The sequence below is a fragment of the Poecilia formosa genome, unplaced genomic scaffold (assembly GCF_000485575.1).
Source record: "Poecilia formosa unplaced genomic scaffold, Poecilia_formosa-5.1.2 Scaffold197, whole genome shotgun sequence".
Taxonomy (NCBI): domain Eukaryota; kingdom Metazoa; phylum Chordata; class Actinopteri; order Cyprinodontiformes; family Poeciliidae; genus Poecilia; species Poecilia formosa.
The window spans coordinates 727,147-745,729 of NW_006800136.1; the positions used below are offsets into that span (position 1 = coordinate 727,147).

Consider the following 18,583-nt stretch of genomic DNA (forward strand, 5'->3'; position numbering starts at 1 on the left):
TTGAATATCCACAGAGCTAGTCATTAACAAAAATAATGTCTGTTCTTGTGAAACTCATCAGCATAAAGAGAAACTAGATATAGCCACTCATCTGTTTCAGTAGTACTGCTTTAATAGTAACAGAGCTCTTGATTAGCATTTCAGATTATTAGTAGCCTGTGCACTGTTTTCTTTCAGTTTCATTAAAATATATTATTTTAATACCCTGACAACAAAAAACTGACCATGTAAGCAGGTAAATATGTCCCTCCTTTATTGTGTGATAATTTTTAGTGGCTTGGTGCTCTTAACCAGCAGACGTCTGTGCTTTTGAGTGGTTTCTGAATCAAATTAAGAAATGTGAAAGTGTTGTATTTTACAAAACAGAAAAGACAAACAAAAACTCTGGAACCGTTTACAGATTGGTATTATGGTTTCATGGTTATGGACAGAGTTATGAGGAAAGCAAACAAGGTTCTAGCAGGCGAGGCAAACACCCCGAGATCGTTGTCTGAGCTGCTTCCTTCCTGTTGGATGTAGGACCTTCTTCTATTCTCAAGAAACGGGACAGGCTTTTCGTTCATAGTCCAAGTGATTAAACTGGTCAACAGTAAAAAAAAAAAAAAAATGTACCATAAGTTCAAACCTCTTTGCCGTTAATACCATGTATGTGTCGATGTTGCTATTTTTGCATGTAAATCCCAGTTAACAACGCTGCAAACCAATTTCCCTAAAGGGACCAATAAAGCCCTCTGTCTGTCTGTCAGTTAATTATATTTATAACACAATCCAGCAATGCAGTAGTTGTTTTCTGTATAATATTTATCTTAAGTTGATCAGCCGTCGTTGTGAACATTACTTCATGCAGAAACATTTGATGACTCATCTGGTACTTACCACATCTTAGACTGTTTTACATATTACCCTGGAAAAAACAAAGTTTGTGTGACATGCGACACGTAAAAATCATCTCCATAAAAGCTTATGTTTTTACAGTTTGCGGCGCTGGAAAATGACCACAGACGTTGCCCAAGGTCAGCGCAATCGTGACTACAAAAGACCCCCATCCGTCTGCTTGAAATTTCGAAGATAAAAAAAAAATTTAGTTTAAAAAAAAAAAAAAAAACTTATTAAATAGTTTCCTTGAGACAAGACAATCCAATGAAAAAAGATGTGTGCATAATGGGGTGATGTCAAATTCACTGGATCTAAACATATTGAAGAAATACAAAGCTCAGTCAGAAATGACCAATCAGAGCCGGGAGAAGGGTCTTGTTGTTACGCTCTGTTTCATTGTATTCTGCTTACTTTTAGTTTCATTATTTAGTTCATTCAGTTTCATTACGATAACTTTGACATCATCATCATCATGTTTTCATTACTCTGCAACCAGGGTTTTGCCCCATTTCCAAATTTTCAACTGTGCTTTCTTTCCTTTTTAATTATGCATAACTTGTTTACTTTATATTTTCACTTCTGTTCTGTTGTTACTGAATCAGACATGCAAGTTGCCTTGCTCACACACACACACCCCATGTCAGACCACTAATTTTCTAAGAGACTGAAAAAAAATGTCCTTGACATAAATGTGGTGACTTTGTCCTTAAGACATGTTGTAACAAGTTTGGTTGTATTCTCAGTCAATACTGATTTGGAATAAAGAACTGTATTATATATGGGAAATATTTCCCATAGTTTCTCCAAATGTAAGAAAAAGTAGTTATAAACAAACAATTCCTATTTGTTTCAAGTTTCTTTAGACTCTCAAAAAACTAAAGTAAATCAGAATATTTACGAAAGGAATTTTGTTTTTTATACATCTTTTTAAATTGGGCTTTTCCCATGCTGAGCGGCCTTTAAACCCATGTTGCTACGGGTTACCCTCTCTTACCGAACTCAGCCATCATCTTCATCTCTGGGGAAACAAAACCCATCTTCTTCATTTTGACAAGATTCACATGAACTAGACATCTCATTTCAATGAAACTGGATTCAAGCTACCTTGATCCATTAAGATGCAATTGGTGGTGGATTGGAATGGGTCGACACGATCAAGTAGAAAACCACATCCTTTAAATGAGAAATACATCACATCACGCTATAAAAGAGGAAGGAACCAGAGAAAACATTTCAGAGAATCAGTCTGACTCACACTTTGTCTACTTCGGACGCTGCTTCAGTCTGTGCTGAAACTTTTTAACTCAGGTGTGGATGCTGGACAAAAGACTGCTAAGTTTTGTAAGTAATAATCTGGTTTGCTCGTTGATATTGGCTCGATTATTTTTGTGCAATATACAAATTATCAAGTCTAACCGTTCACATTTCCGGCTACAAAAAGATTGCAATAGAAGTCATATTTTGTTTGTAAATCTGACTGCATAGTTGCAAGAAATTCAGCTTTGTGCGTGTGTGTGTACCATGTACTTAATGCCTTGTGGGGAAAAGTTTCCTGACCCATATTATATTGTGGAGACCCACTGCTCACTGTGGAGACCGAAGCCTGGTCCCCAGTGGGAAATGCTGTTTTTGGGTCAGGGGTTTGAGTTTTACTTGATATTTTCACTTCTGTTCTGTTGTTACTGAGTCAGACATGCAACATGAAAGGTATCAATTGAGTTTTGGCTAGGGTTAGGTATGTGATGTGTAGGGCTGGGGTTAGGCTGTTGAAATGAGCGCAAAACAATGGAAAGTCCCCACAAAGATAACCTGACAAAACATGCATGTGTAGGGATATGTGTGTGTGGGTGTGTGTGCATGTAAAATCCCCCTTTATATAAATACATTGTATTTATAGGCGCTTTTCAGAAAACCCAATTAACAGTAGAAGACACAGAGTAAAAATGAACAATGTAATCTCAGAGTGCTCTGACCTGAACAGATGAGTTTTGAGTTTGGATTTAAAGAAGGGAACAGACTCACTATTTACCACACAGAAAAGGAAGAAAAGATGGATTTTTTTCTATTATCTGTCTCACATCGTGCCGTCACAGCATTATGGCAGATTTAACAAATATGTCAAAAACATATCATTTATGAAAGTTACATACTTCATTTGTTATGTGAGGGGAAACTTTTGCCAGTTCCCCAAAGGAGTTGTCAGGTGTGACAGAATTTGGCACAAAATGTGCTTTATAAAAGTTGACAGTGAGGACAATTTCATTTTTACCGTTTGAGAGAGTTTTGAGGTGAACTAGGGTTTTAAGTTCAGATAGGGACTTGGTAAGAAATTAGGGTTCAAAAGTGGAGTTAGGATTATGAAGAGCTGGGTGTCATCCACGAGACAGTGGAAACTGATGTTAAATTTACTAGAAAATGTTACCAGGGTGTGTCACATCCCTGGTTGTTTGGACTCCTTGCTTTTGTTGTTTTTCTTGTATCAGTTTTGTTTTACTTATTTCTCCTCATCTCAGTTTATTCCCTCAATTAGTTCAGCAAGTTTGAATTTTTTCGCTGTTCATATGACCTTCTCGTTCTTGTTCATCCCTTCTGTTAGTTTAGATTCTTACTTTAGGTGTTTAATTTATCTTGTTAGTGTTTGGACTTCCCTCTGGTGTCGTTCTTGTTTCAGACGGCCTGCCATTCACTCCCCCTTCCCCAGCTGCTACTTGTTTACCTCATCAAGCCTGACTCACTCCCTTCCCAGCTGCAGTCAGTTTCTCTAATTAGTTCCTTTGTCATGCTCGCTCCCTGCTCTGTGTATCCACCTCTCCACCAGATCGTTCTGTTACGCTGCTTCTCTCTGTTGACTCCCCTCCCTCCATCTGAACTGAACTGGTTGACTGTTGAGTTCAGTTTTGCAAATTCATAAAGGAAGTATTTCCCCTCAGCTCTCTGCACTTGGGTCCTCCTTTAAACCTGAATCATGACAAGGGGGAGGATGTAAGTGATGATGAAGAAGAGGGGCTCCCAGTATTGAGCCTTGGGGAACATCAGGGGTGACGGTGGAAGGTTGACATCTGAACAACTTGAGTTGGATGAAGTGAGTACGGCCTTAAAAATATGATTTGAACCAGGTTTATTGGGGTGCTAGTGATACTAACAGAGGGGAACAATGTGAGAAACCATGTCAAAGGCCACACTTAATCAAGGAAGACGAGAATGGAGAGTAAAATGGGGTCTGCTGCCGTCAGTTTCCGTCACTTCAATATCATCAGGCAATGGTTTGCCACCCAAACAGGAACAGGAAGACTGCACTGTAATTTCTGCAGCACTACATGAACAGTCTTCCATAAGGAGATTGTCCTGTTTCCATTTCTTCTGTTTTGTCTGTTTCGTTTTGTCTTTTTCTTTCTGTATCACAATGGCACAGACTGTCAACCAATTACAGTTTAAGTGTAAAAGTGAATCTTGTTCAGTCTCTCGGCATTGATGATCTTCCACCGTTACAATTTACAAAATCTACCATCAAAACATCAGTCATAGTCACAGAACATCCCTCTACATTACACTGCTGCATTGACATGACAAATCAATTTCACTTATCCGACTTGTCATTCTGAGGCAATGACACGTTCAGAGAGACTGACTTTTGCAGGTTTATCTGTGGTGTTTTGCTCTTTGCACAAGAAATGCACTTACTGTATTGAAAATGTCGAGGACTATTCAAGAAACGCAACTTAGGAAAACCTGCGAGCGCTGATAAACTTAGCCGTGGTGTCAGATAAAATCAGACTTGCAGATCAGCAAAGGTTTGAGCAGCAACTCTTTTAGAAGCTCGGTGAAGGCGGCCACAGAGGGAAGTGCGATTAACTCACACAGAAGTTCTGTTTGGTGGGGGATTAAATTAAGATTATCTGTAGATGAACATATTCGCATCTGAAGATCGCATACTTAAATCTAATACTTGCTGTAACTTGATTCTGCGTATTACTTTTCCAAATAACCATGTTGGGTTTCTGTGAACTTAAATCAGAATAATTCATATTTTATCTTTAACAAAGTAAAATAGAAAGCCTGTAGTCAAGCGAATAACATTACATTTCCACAAACATGTCACTGTTGGTTCAATTTATGTAATCCTGTACTATAAATTACAGTTCCTTTCCAGATGATCTGTGGAAGTTGCAATGGGAGACCAGACGAGAGCAACACCATTCTAGTTAAATACGGGAAAGATGTAAAGCAACAACTTTGCTTGTGGAATCTTTATACGCTTTAAATGCAAACTAATCACAATCTCTTATGTGTTCATCACCATAAACTTAATGGCCCTCGTAGTCAGACGCCCTGTCATGCTGTATGAAAGGCAGTATTTTCTGTTTACTCTCTGCAGTGTACAAATAGTGGCGGCACCAGCTACTTGTCTCACTCCATTTCACGCCGACGGAAACGGCAGGAGCCACACAATGGTAAGTCTGATCATCACACATAAAAAAAATACGCTAGTTTAAACAAGAATTATGTGACCCTCAATGACCTTTTGTAGCCCCAAAATTTTCCTTTAATCACCGCTTACCCTTTTTGCTTCCTTTCTTCCGTCTGATTCTTCCTCACAATTGTTTCTTTTCCCTTTTGCCGCGGCAGGTGATGAACTCCACACACCTAAACGAAGTGCTGGAGAGATACTACTTGTCGCCGCTCTACGCACTGGAGTTTTGCGTCGGCTTCCCCCTCAACCTCGTCGTCGTGCTCGGCTACATAGTTTGCTTGCAGGAGTGGCAGAGCTGCAACATTTACATCTTCAGCCTGGCCATCTCTGACCTCGTCTTCCTCTGCACTCTGCCACACCTCTCCTACCTGTACGCAAACGAGCAAGCCGTCACCGTCCCAGCTCTTTGCGTCATAAACCGCTACGTCCTGCACGTCAACCTTTACTCCTCCATTCTCTTCATGGTCTGGATCAGCATGGATCGCTTCCTGCTCATAAAATACCCCATGCGAAACCACCGCCTGCTGAGGCCGAGAGCGGCGCTGGTCGTCACGGGCCTGACCTGGCTGGTCGTAAACGTGGAAGTCTGTCCGTTGATAACCCTGCTGATGCAGGACCTGCAGAAAAAGAACTGGAGCAGCTGCGAGGATTTCGCCAGCCTTAAAGGAGATATTAACCCACTGAGCTACAGCTTGGGGTTAACGGTAACCGGCTACATTCTCCCTCTGCTCGCACTTTGTGCCTTTTCCCAGCAAATCTCCCACCTCCTCCAAATGCAGGAGCGAGCCGTACAGCACAGGACGTCCTACAAGAGGCCTCTCAGAGTTGTCGCTTCGGCCACGGTCATGTTCCTCATCCTCTACACCCCGTACCACGTTCTTAGAAACGTCAGAATCGCATCTCAGCAGCTTTGGGCCCATGTTGACAGTTCTTCCCTGGATTACATCAAAGCCATGTACGTCTTGACCCGACCGCTGGCGTTTTTGCACAGCGTCATTAACCCGGTCTTCTACTTTCTCATGGGAGACAAGTTCAGAGAGCTTCTGATGTCCACAATCCGAAACGTGAGCAGCAAAACCAAGATGAGGCAAGAGTCAGCCTGACCGTGTTTACCACAGGAGTCTTGAATCGTCGCATGCAAACAAACCACAGTGTTGTAAACACACGATTCTCGAGATGTCAGACTCTTACCACTTATTTCTAAAATGCAAATTATGTGGCTGCCAACATTTTTGCTAAGGGAAAAAAGCATGATGATTTTCATACTTTGTTTGCATATTTAGAGTCTAACGTGTTTAATGTTACTTATGTCTGGTGGCCTGTGACATGGAATAACCCTTTATTTTTGTACATAGACAAAGCAGGCACGGTGATTTCCAAGAGAACTTGTACATTTGTATATAACATATGAATTTTCAAAATATTATTTTTTAGCTAAAACAACTGCAGGGTGTTGTCATTTGTTTGTAAACATTGGATTTGTGGGGAAAAAAATAAAGGGTTTTTCATTTTTAAGATAAAATATAATATTTTTATCACCACACAGTTAAAAGAAGATGTGTTATAAAACCGTTACCACTGACACTTGTTGAATCAAGAGGACTTAATTGTCAAATCGCTAGGGTGACACAATATCTAAAAATGCAATACACCAGATAAGTATGATAAGTACTAAGTAATATAATGCGTAATGATATTACCAGAGAAGTTGAGTCAAGATTAAACATGTATTCATTCATTTATTTTGGGTTTTTTGTTAAGTTTGTTACTACTTTTATCCAACAAATCATCTTGTCAAGATAGCTGATATTTTTAATGGACAAAAGCAGAAGTGTGTAGAGTATTTAAAAACTCTACTCAAGAAAAAGTAAGAAGCAACCCAAGAAACACAGACGTATCGGCGGTAATGGCGTTAAAAAAGAAAAAAACAAACAAAAAAAAGCTTTAGAAAAAGTAATAAAAGGTCATTTTTAGATCAAAACTGATATTTTTTGGCTGTGTATAAAATGTGTGGCAGAAATCAAGCAGCTCATATCACTCTGATGAATCCATTCCCCTCCTGACCTGTGGTGATGGCAACGTGGTGTGTTGTTGAGGCTTTTCTTTCGCTGTAACGTGGAAACTGGTTGCATGAAGAAAACCTGCTGCCAGTAGCCGACAGCAATCCTACAAGCACAACCAGGTCAAAAATGGAAGCATAATCATGTTTTCAAAATAGTCAAAGACTGACATCCAGTGGAACTGGTGGCTGCTGCTGCAGCACATGTTGCTAAACCAAGGTACCCTCCTCAGCTAACCTCCATTGAGAAGCAGGGTGTGTTTTTTTTGTTTTTTTTCTGTGCTCCTGTGTAGGGAAGAACTTATTGATTGCTACTTTTTATTCAGATGAAGCATTTGTTTGGTTTAGTGATCTCAATTTCTTTTTTTGTTCTGAATTTACTCCAGTTTGAGGTGTGAAGGTGTTTGGTGTGACACTTAACCCACATCACTTTATTCGGCTCATTTATTTTTGCTACATCCTGTCTTTTCATTTTTCGCAGAAGACTATTTGCTGCGTTCGCTCGTCTCCTAGACGCTATCTGGGGTTGTAGGACACAGGCACATACAGAACTATTCACGTCTTGAAAAGCTGACTTTATAAATTCCAACTAAAGAGTCGGACCCCTTTGCAGCACTGGGCAGGCTTTGCAGCTTTGAGCTGAACAAACAAGACTGATTCAAATGCTGAAACACAAGAGATCATTTTAAGGTAACACTTTGCCTCTATCATGAGGAAGACAGTAGCATGAGGATGTGTAGTTTCATTAGTTACCATCCTCAAATGTTGCCATGATATTTATCTTGTGTAGACGCCGGTCAGGTCACCACAGGGCTGTTTCACAAAACCAGGATTTTCACAGATATCCTAGCTGAATTAAGCCTCCACTCGGTTTCACAAAAGCAGCCGGACATAAGTTACCATGGCGATTTATCCTGTGCAGCTTGCCTGCTCCAGACCAGACCAGACTAAGAGCCAGGATTAATCCTGGTGCGTTATCTGTTCGGTCAGCGGCCACGCCAATCAGAAAATTGGTGTGGCCAATTGTTTACTTTGTTTACTTTGCTGTTTGTTTCCCCCCTTTTTTTTATTTTATAAAATGCCACTTATTCACAGTGGAATTCAGTCAAATACTATTGCTCTACAATCATGATGGCAATCTATAAAATGATCAGCTTTACAGTTGTCTATGTGGGCATTCTTAATGTCTGTGTTTCTGAAGTTTGACAGAAAGGCTCCCGCATGTCTTGAGGGGAATAGAGAAATCACTTATAACCTGCAAAATGGGTTGTAATCAAGTTTAGCCATATAAGTTGTAGCACACCAGATGGGATTTGGAGACGGAGCATCAGCAATCAGGTGCAATGACGGCACAAAAACACCCTGGTTTCTCATAGAAATAGACCCAGCTTAAGAATAAGACAATGTGCGTACAAATATGTTTTTATACACCACATCCTGGAGCAGTAGACTGTTGACATCTGGGTCAGAAAGTGTGTCAAGGTGTTTAAGGGGTAGATTTATTGGGTACATTTTTAAAAACAAACACACGCACACACACGTATGCTTGGGCATGAACTCAACTTTACTGTAAACTTCTTCCGGTCCAATAAGGTCGACCGCCACGTGAATTTCGTATGCCTGAGTCAGTCAGTACAGGACATTTTACAGACTGACTTTAAAGTAAGATTGGATGACTACTGCCAGACTTTTACATACACAGGAATGACTGACATTTGGGACTTTCAGTGACGCATTTGAACCCTTGAATAAATAAAAAAACATGCAATTACAGTAGAAGAAACATAAGTTTTCAATAAAACTTGGTTAACAGTCATGTGGTCCCCTTCAGTTGTCATGAAAATTGTGAATAATTTCTTTCAACATAACTTGAAAGAAATTTGACTTTGTAATTTGACGCCTTGAAATTGCCCGCTGTCTCCTTAAGTGGTCTTTATTCTTATTGTTAATGTTTTTCTCAGTGCAACAAGTGCTAAATTTCAACTTAAAGTCAGATTAAATACTATGTGCCCTGTCATGCCATTTGCTTTCCATGTCGATATTAAAACCAAATCATTTTCCACTACTGGTGAAGTAAAAAAAAAAAACAAATCTATGTGAGCTATAGAAGCTATTGTTTTGTCACACCACTGAGCTTTTGACCTTTGGTGATTGCTAGAGGGCTAAATGTATTATTGTAAAGATGTTACATAGCTTTAACAAAATGAACAGGACTTTATGCTTTGATTTTATTAGGACAAGTCATACCATGATCCATCATTGCATCTAGATAGGAATCTCAAATGGAACCAACAACCCGAAAAAAAGAAGAAAAAAAAAAAGCAAATAGAAAATGTCTGATCTGACGTTTTTGGAGCACACGATGAAAAGCACGAGAGTTGCATTATGAACGATCAGAAAGGATAAACTAACGGAAAAATATCTGAGGACAAATAGGAAATATACGTGTACTTTGCTTTATCTTCAGCTATGTTACCTTGTGAAGCCAGTTGTTTTATAGATAGCAAGAAATCCAAGCAAACTGAATCTGGAGTAATGTTAACTTTCATTACTTCCCATTTAATCTCCATTCAGGCTTTGAAGTATTCTGTTGGACTTGATGAGGTCATGTTTTCTCCATCGGTTTAATTTGCGCTTACAGAATTCTGCATGAACATACGCTTACAAATTTCTTAAAAGAATTATGCAAAATCCCTAAGATGTTACTTCATTTGCAACCGTTCCCTTGCAATGCCTCTTATAAAATGGTTATTAGTCCAACATTGGCGTTTGAATTCAGAAACAGAGGAAGAGTCATGAGGCGCATTTCAAAAGCATGAACACAACAAACATCCCTTTATGTTTCATGGGAATAAATCCAGGTTAAGATGAAAAAATGGGTGTATAAGTGTGTACGTCTTTGTACTCTGCACCCTGGAGCAGTCAGAGTCTTTCATTGAATAACAGTTTATATCCCTGAACTTTCTATTTAATATATGTCTGTAAAAGGCGTAAAGTAACATCACATGTTCTATCTGTTCCTACTGTTCAAGTACAGCATGCTTTCTTAATGAAACAGGTGGTTACACAAGACAAAAAAAAACAAAAACAGTTTTTTAAGCAGTGAAAGCTTAAGTGATTTTATTGTCATTTTACATTAAACTTGCACGAGGCTCACAAATTTTCCAACTGCAAAAACAAAACGTAAAACTCATTTTTACATCCGAGAACGTAAAAGTGTTGACACAAAAACACGACGCCCAGCATATGTGGAAAGTTACATTATTAGTAGCAGAAGGTAGATAGTATTGACATTTTGTCATTAACAACGTTAATAAAAATATAATTCTCAAGCTGTCACTTGTTCATTCATTTCATATATTAAATTAAATAACTGAAACAGTGCTGAAATACAAATGAGTTATATTCAGTGCTTGCAATGACTGGGCTTTAGTCAACAAAAACGTCCTTTCTGAGTAACGTTAATATGAAAACCATATATGGTAATAAATATATTACAACCTTAAAATCTTCTGCCTGAAACTTGAGTCCTAAGCTACAGCTTCACTTTCTGTCAACTTCTTTCAACAGATCTGGGTTTTGTGTAAAAACTTAAAAGTCTTTTTAGAATGGGGTGAGCAGAGTCGCATATGGTCCTAATGTAAATGTTGATGCTACATATTATGAGTTCTGCTTTTTAAATTGGGGCACTCTCTAAAGATTAAGGCTTCATGATCAATCTTTACCACATTCCTTCATTACGTCGATCCCTCTTTTTGCCCCATCGCTGCACCAATCTCAGCTTTTCTCAAACAATGTTTAGATTTATTTTTTTTATTTATTTTTTAATAATAGTCAGATGGAATATGGAACGTCAACATTCACTGCCCTTATATTGCAAGATAACCAAAACATTTGACATTGGTTACTTGCAGGAAGTGAAAATTAAAATTTGAGGGTTTGTCAAATTAATCTTTCTTTTGTTGTTCTTGTCCACTCCGCCGCCAAAAAAAACTTTTCAACGTAATTAAATTTTACCAATCTTTGGGATCAGAAACTGAAATAAGTCAACGAGTTACAAATAGTTGAACTAATTTACACATACTTAAGTCTTTGGAATGCGGTACATACTGTGATAAATATTAACTTTGGCCAAAAAAGCATCTGGAAAAATCCTCTCCTGCTCGCAAAGACTTGTAATGAATTCTTCAAATCTCTGCAGGGACAGTTTTACTTCCAGAGGTATGCATTACTGACTATTAAGACTAATATTGATACAATAAATACGAGGTCTGATGGAAGATCATGTGGTGGGAAGCAATAAAAAGGAGCTCTGTTCAGAGTAAAATAAAAAAAATAACCTGTCCATCAAACTAATATGATAGCCACAGTTTTGTTTTACATAAGCACTACGTCTGCAGCTAGCGCAATGATATAATGATACAGGTGTCAGATTTCTCTCGTCACCTTAAAATTAAAAAACATGTTCACTACCGTTTCAAAATCAGGCAAAATCCATTAGAAGAAAACAGATGAAATTAGCATATTTAAACAAAAACAGCGTGACCAAAGAAGTACACCACCAAAAGTTAAAAACGACATGGAAAAAAAGATTCAACTAAACATTAGTGCATTGTGTGGAAAACTGGAATACCCACTTATACAGTCAAAAGTTTTTTGTTTTTTGTTGTTTTTACAAATTATCCTTGAGCCATTTAACGTAGTTGTCTGTCATGCGACGTGCAATGAGAAAGTCAGTCGGCCACACGGTAAACATCAGCGCTCCGTGGAATCCCGTGTCGTAGTGCTGATGCGTCACCTCAACGCCAGCCGCCCGGAGCCGTGTGGCGTACATGATCCCGTCATCTCTGAGGACGTCGTACTCGCACGTCAGAATGTACGCCTTGGGCAGAGAGTGCAGGTCCGCGTCCGGGACCAGCAAGGGCGACGCCCTGGGGTCGGCGAACGACTGGGACGGCCCGTCCGTCCCGGCCGCCTCCCCTTCGGTTCCCTGCGCAACGGCCGGAGCGCTGTAGTTGTACTCTTTGTGGTAAGCCTCCGGCAGAAAGGCGCTCCAGTTGACGAACTTCAGCAACCTGGACGACTCGGGGCTGTTGTGCGAGTTGGCCATCATGGCTCTGAAGAGGGCTTTGTTGCTCGTAAAATACTCGCTCCAGAAGCGCACCATGAGCGTGCGTGGCAGAATCGGCATGTCTTTGTTCTGCTGATACGAAGGCGTCTTGAGGTCCAACGCCTGCAGCACGGGGTAAAGCAGAGCCTGAGCCCTCAGCTTGATCTGCTGCCCAGACTCTTTCTGCAGCTGTGGAGCAGACATAAGTAAATCAGACTATGTCGGTAAAAGGATGGGGCATTACTCAGTGATGAAAACAGCAGGTTTCTGAAGAAGCCCCTATATGTGATACTCACAGCTCATAAAAAAAGAGACAAAAAAAAAACATTTATCTTTTACTGCCATGGTAGTGATGTACAAGTTAAGGACATTTCAACAATATCGATATTTCTGGGCTCGACTGTATATAGCATGAGCATCAGTCCTTACACTGATGCACAGAAAGTTAATTTTGGTGTTAAGTAATCTGTTTTTATTTTTAAAGTATCTCTGTCTCTGAATACCATCACAACTGACGGTTGCGCCTCTCTGAAATGCTCCATTAACCCCAGCATGGTCAAATAGTTAACTTCAGACTTTGTCCTTCCTTTGTCTGAAGCAATGAAGACGCACAACAAGTTAAGAGCATGAAATTTAAAAACATCTATAATTTTTCTTCCACTTTGACAATGACTTACTTTGGTTATCTTTGCTAAATTTTCAGTTTTGTAGCTATTGGGTTGTCTGTAAATTAACTCAGTTATTTGTATAGTGCTTTTCAAGTCGTACAACTTGGAGTTCAGTGCTTTGCCTGTGGGCACATCAACACGTGACAGGAGGGAACTGCAGTCAACCCTGCAACCTTTTCCTTCTCTAGTGTTGACGCAAAAACACGACGCCCGGCATATGTGGAAAAGACTCTACTTACTGAGCCACAGCTGCGTTTGCCTGATTTTCTGTCGTTTTGCTTGACTATCCCACAAAGCAGTCGGTACAAATATTGTTTTCTATTCAGTTTGATTTCTGGAGAAGACGTGTGCTGATTCGTCATCCCCCGGCTCGGTGAAACAAGCTTTTAAATGACAAAATGGATCAGCTACTAGCTACTCGCCGCCCCAAACATCTCAACGTCCAGGTAAAAATGAATACTTATTTGCGAGTGCACCAGTCTACAAAGCACCAATCAATACTCCTCTCAGTCATTGAAAGATTTTTCCCAAGAATGTCTTCAGCCTGGAAGACAAACGTATAAGAAGTAAACGGATGTGCAGACAAAACGGTTCTTTGTAGGAGCACCATGTTGTCCGAGGATGCTACAAAGACACAGCTGTAGATCTCTCACTGTGATACTGAGCCGGATAACAGAACTGTACAAAAGTCACGAGTCCCTTCTCATTTCTTTGTTTTGCTTTACATGAGCCCCTCTTTCTTAGTCTTAAAAGAAAAAAGCTTGGGGATTTTTTTTCCTTAAGGTTTTCTAAAGCTGCAGCTCAGTTTCCTTGTTCATTCTGTATCTTTTTCATAATGAGTCTTTTTACTTGAGACATTCACCTTTGACCTAGAAAACAAATCTTGTCTACATGATTAATAAATAAATACATAAAAATGCACGTTTGGCAACAAATCAGGTAATATGCTCTAATAATGCAACAATTTGGTCATTACAAAAGTAACAGACCAATCATGTAGTTATTTGTTAATAATGTAATTCAGTTTTTTGGCCCAATAACAATAATTTGCGAGTTAAACCGAATTATGTTATTGGCTAGATGACACTGAGCAAACAGAAGTAGGTCACATGACCTCTGATCTCAACCTGTGTTCCGGCACATTCCACTAAGAGATCCAAACAGCTAGGGTCACAAAACCAAGTTATGAACAGATTCACCGAATCTAAGAAAAATGCTCCCTAATGTTATTAAGCTATTACAAGCAAACCTGCTGCGATGCAAGCTGTACTTTTCTTTTTGCCTTTGCTAGGAAGAATAATTGTGCTGCGTCCTCCTCTATGCTTTTGTTCCGTCAGCTGCGTGGGAACAAGCTTGTTATCAGCAAACAAACCAATATAGACCCTTCACACCGCTGGAATTAGGAGACAGCTGTTCTCGCCAACGAAGACTTTTAAGGTTGACCCATAAGTCCTAGACGGAGTGACGACGATCCAGCTAAATTTGCAGTACTGTAATTCTGCCACACTTTGTGCTCTCTGAAAAATTCCAACGGTTTCTTAAAGGAGATACGTTGCGCTTTCCAGCCAATATCGGGTTACTACGGTAATTTTACTCCCTGCCACAGCAGGGAGTGAAATTAATCTGAGGGGCATTCTGGTATGTTGGGGAAATAATTAGCTAGATATTTAAAGTTCCAGCTGTTATGGGCAAAATGGGCAAATATATTTAGTCACAGGACATTTAAAGAACTGCGTACAATTAAAATAAGCAAAAAAAAAAGAAAAAACATCCAGGCAGAGATTTTAAAGTCGAGTACGACTACCAAACTGCACAGAACTGCCAAAACAAAAATATTTTGTTCCTAAGAAATACACTCCTAATTATGTGTTCTTCAAATAAAATATTATTTCAGCTTCCAAGTAATGATGACGTATCATCATCATTACTTTATTGGCTTTGTTACATTTAAGATGACCAACAGCATTACTTCATCGGCAGGTATTAAGTTATTGGCCACTATTGTGCAACAGGATTAGCATTTGTTTCACTTGCTTTATCCAAGTCATCAATGTTGGATTCTCAGCACCTCCCTCCCTCTTTATCATCATAAATGAGTAACTGGTGATGCACTACATTGAGCCTAAAACATACAGGCGTCATCTACGTAACCTCTCAGCTCTGCAGGTCATTTCCTACACACAATGCTTTGGATCTCAGAGAATGCTTGAAAGGACGGCTCACTTCACCTTCACTTACAAACGCACGCGTCGTTGCATCACGACTCCGTTTGAAATCGTGTTCTTAGCCAAGGTTTTGCGACGCACACTTTCAAACGAAGACGGTGCTCGTCGTGCGGCGTTTGCGATTTGTTGTAACTTTACTAAAGCCCAAGGAAATGACTTGAGAATTCACCCAAACCTCAACCCAGATCACTATTACAAAATTAAATTCCAAGGAGATTATCTGCCAAACTCCCTGCATGCACATGGATTATTCTTGAGCCGCGGTTCTGTCTGTTCATGCGCCTGTTGTACATTGCGGAGCCTAAAGTTTTCTCCTGTGTGATGAACTCTCTCTAATGGAAATAAACATTCGCATGTCCTCTTTTCATTAACCAAATGCTATTAAGTTAAAGCAAATTTTCAGTTTTTTTATTATTATTATTATGTAATTATCTTTTATGAAACAAGATTGCTTTGTCCCATATCAGGTAAAAATGGCTTAATTGCTTATCAAATTGCCCATGTGTGCCTCAAAACCATAAAAGCTGCTTCTCCCTATCATGAGAACATTGTTTGTTTTGTGCAATGAGGTATTGTCCACTTCTATTTTCAATCAGCAGAACATGCAGCACTGCCCCAACCAGCAAAAGTTGGATTACTGCTGAGAGGCTGTCGGCATCGGCTGCTTGATACAAGCTCTTTTAGACTGGTGTAAAGTTTGGAAAATTCACTTTTACTAACTCCCCAACTCAAAAATAGAACTTTTTTTTTTTAATATAAAATATTAACACTGTGAAATGTCTTGGAAATGTTTCAGACTATGAATTTTAATGCTGTCTTTTATTTAGAGAAATTTTGTCGAGTTTGACAAAAAAAATAGGGTAAAACAGCCGCAGTCCTGACGCAGTTATTACATAAGGCTAAGGCAGTGTTCCTCAAGCCTTGTCAGGCCGAGGACCACTCACCCCGTTTAACAAACACGCAAGGAATAGCTTGAAATGCAACATCTTAATATGTACAACCTGAAATGAAAACATTAGTCTCTTAACTCACTATCGAGTAGTTTACAGATTCTGGAAGTATGGATTGTAAGCTTTCCATTGATATAAAACACATGGAAATAAAAGCAAAAGTTCAGTACTACAAGTGTTGTGTGCACTCAGCGTTTTAGGGCTATTTTGTAATTCAGAAGAACAATAAAAGAAAATCTAGACTTGAGTTGCGTTGGCAAAAATCAATCAGATAGCCCAACATAAATATTTTTATTTTAGGTGTTAAGATGCAATTAGTCAGTGTGGGGTGCAGCTCTTTTCACCACTGGCTTATCACATTCATCACAGCCTTACATATTCATGCCTGTGGCTCGCTATGTATCGTAGCAGTGTTGAAAAGCAAAGGTTATGCAACTCACCCTGAGAAACTTTCCACCGGTATCTTCGGGCTTTCTTTTTAGTGACCCGGTCTTAAGCCATTTATCAATTATTATTTTCTTAAACACAATCCTTTGGTAAGCTAACTGTAGCGTCACACTTTGAGTTCAAGTGACGGCAAATAAACGTTTGTTTACATGCAGTACCTCTTCCTTTGAGCTTCTTAAATTGTTTAGATCAAATTTTGAATCTTCAATTCACCGTCATAAGAATTGTGTTTGTACAAGTGTTTGTAGATTGATCATCTAAATGAGTATTTGCTTGTTGTGCGTTTCTTATTAGTTAATTTAAACTCATGTGGGTTGATTATAATAGAGTTAGTTTGTGGCAATGCTTGTGATTAGCTGTCATTGGTAGAGCTAATAATCATTATTACCAGTACAGATTATTTGTCTTGATTAGAAATAAAAAGTCATTTTTAATAATATACTGAAATTTTCTTTTGCATCCATTTAATGTAATACAGGAAATCCTGACTCCTCCTTCAAGTGATTATTTGATAGATTATCTAACTGTCTTGTGACCATTAATTCGACTGATTTGTCACATCAATTTCATTTTTGAAGCATCTTAAAACAACTACAAAAATTTCTTGACCAGTCAAGGTCATACCAAACTGTATTCTGGCATTAAACATTGTTCAGAAGTATATTCATTTCTTCACCGACATTCCAAAAATTCCATGAGCAACATTTAGCTATGGAAAATTCTACAAATTTCTGCTAAATCCACCTTCTCTTGTGCCCTCAAATGAAATGAGAAACCAAATCTAAGCCTACTCTGAGTCTTAAAAACAGACTCTGTACCTGCTGAGAGACTGCCGCTGCAAGGTTCCCTCCAGCACTATCCCCTGACACAGCAACACGCCCCGGGTCCACAGAGTACTGGGCTAGCACCCCCTTCTGGAGGAAGTATTTGACCACACGGTGCACGTCCTCATACGGGACGGGGAAATGGTGAGCAGGGGCGAGGCGGTACCTGAAACGGATAAGAGTTCACAGATTATTCCTGCAGTAAAAACAAAGGCTTTGGAGGTCAGGCTCACAGACAAAACTTTAATCCTGGAAACATAAATATGATCAAATTTCAGAGTTAAATATGACAAAGACAAGCAAATAAGTCACTGTACAAAAGAGTTTTCTTTTTTTTTCACATTGTGGTCAAAGTTGTTGTTTTAAATGAGTGGTATATTAAATGGAAAAGTAAAACTAGAATGAGCTTGTTTGTATAACTGTCCAGTAATGGAGGTAAACAGAAGTTGTAGATGGATATGTGAAGAAAGTCTTCAGAACATGCTGTAAGTACTCTCTGAAGGTCAGAGCACAGATCTAACCACTGAACAATTCTGTTATAAAGCTACAATACTCTATTTTAGTACTTATAATGTCACAAACAATAATTCATCAATAGAATATCTCTGAATTTTTGAAGTGATATTCTGTTAAAAAGATATAACCTGCTAATATTTTAGGTAAGGCATATATTTCTCTTTGTGTGATGAAAAATCAAATGAGTTTGGTTCCTTGAACTGATGCCAAGAAGGGAGAAGACCAAAAACAAACGCACCTCTTACTTTCATATGTCTTCTGTGTCAATGACACGCTAATGGAAACATCACGGTGATGTTAAGTTTCAGAAAGTAATGTTTACAAGCAAAGATGACGATACTTTTAAGATTGGAGTTAATTTAAGATTGTAAAAGTCTGCTTCAGTCTAACTTTTGTGTTTGCTATTCTAAAGAAAATAATATGCATTTCCCCTTAAT

The 18,583-nt window shown here is 39.0% G+C and overlaps 2 protein-coding genes and 1 long non-coding RNA gene across 4 annotated transcripts; 2 read left to right on the plus strand and 1 right to left on the minus strand.

Annotated features, from left to right (window-relative positions):
- Positions 1 to 2,119: 2,119 nt before the first annotated feature.
- Positions 2,120 to 6,907, plus strand: LOC103148067 (succinate receptor 1-like). Of its 2 annotated transcripts, none has more exons than XM_016678964.1 (3): positions 2,120 to 2,217; positions 5,252 to 5,327; positions 5,503 to 6,907. In XM_016678964.1, the coding sequence occupies exons 2-3, from the start codon at positions 5,325 to 5,327 to the stop codon at positions 6,448 to 6,450; spliced, it is 951 nt and encodes a 316-aa protein (XP_016534450.1). In that variant the 5' UTR covers positions 2,120 to 2,217; positions 5,252 to 5,324; the 3' UTR covers positions 6,451 to 6,907. The 2 variants fall into 2 exon arrangements, with proteins under 2 accessions (XP_016534450.1, XP_007566746.1); XM_007566684.2 differs by lacking the exon at positions 2,120 to 2,217 and adding an exon at positions 3,624 to 3,958.
- A 3,602-nt stretch (positions 6,908 to 10,509) lies between these two features.
- Positions 10,510 to 17,810, minus strand: LOC103148082 (arylacetamide deacetylase-like; the record flags this gene model as incomplete). Its single annotated transcript, XM_007566707.2, has 2 exons — positions 10,510 to 12,705; positions 17,625 to 17,810. Coding segments are annotated over 2 exons (813 nt in total), but the record flags the coding sequence as incomplete, so codon positions are not given.
- Positions 14,414 to 15,011, plus strand: LOC107837984 (uncharacterized). The gene is made up of 2 exons (XR_001664038.1): positions 14,414 to 14,645; positions 14,975 to 15,011. It is a non-coding gene; the product is annotated as an uncharacterized LOC107837984 (long non-coding RNA).
- Positions 17,811 to 18,583: the final 773 nt, after the last annotated feature.

Bases quoted from the DNA above. Each gene is read 5' to 3' on its own strand.
- LOC103148067 (XM_007566684.2), top strand. The intron at 5,328-5,502 runs GTAAGTCTGATC...TTGCCGCGGCAG, and splicing joins ACGGCAGGAGCCACACAATG to GTGATGAACTCCACACACCT.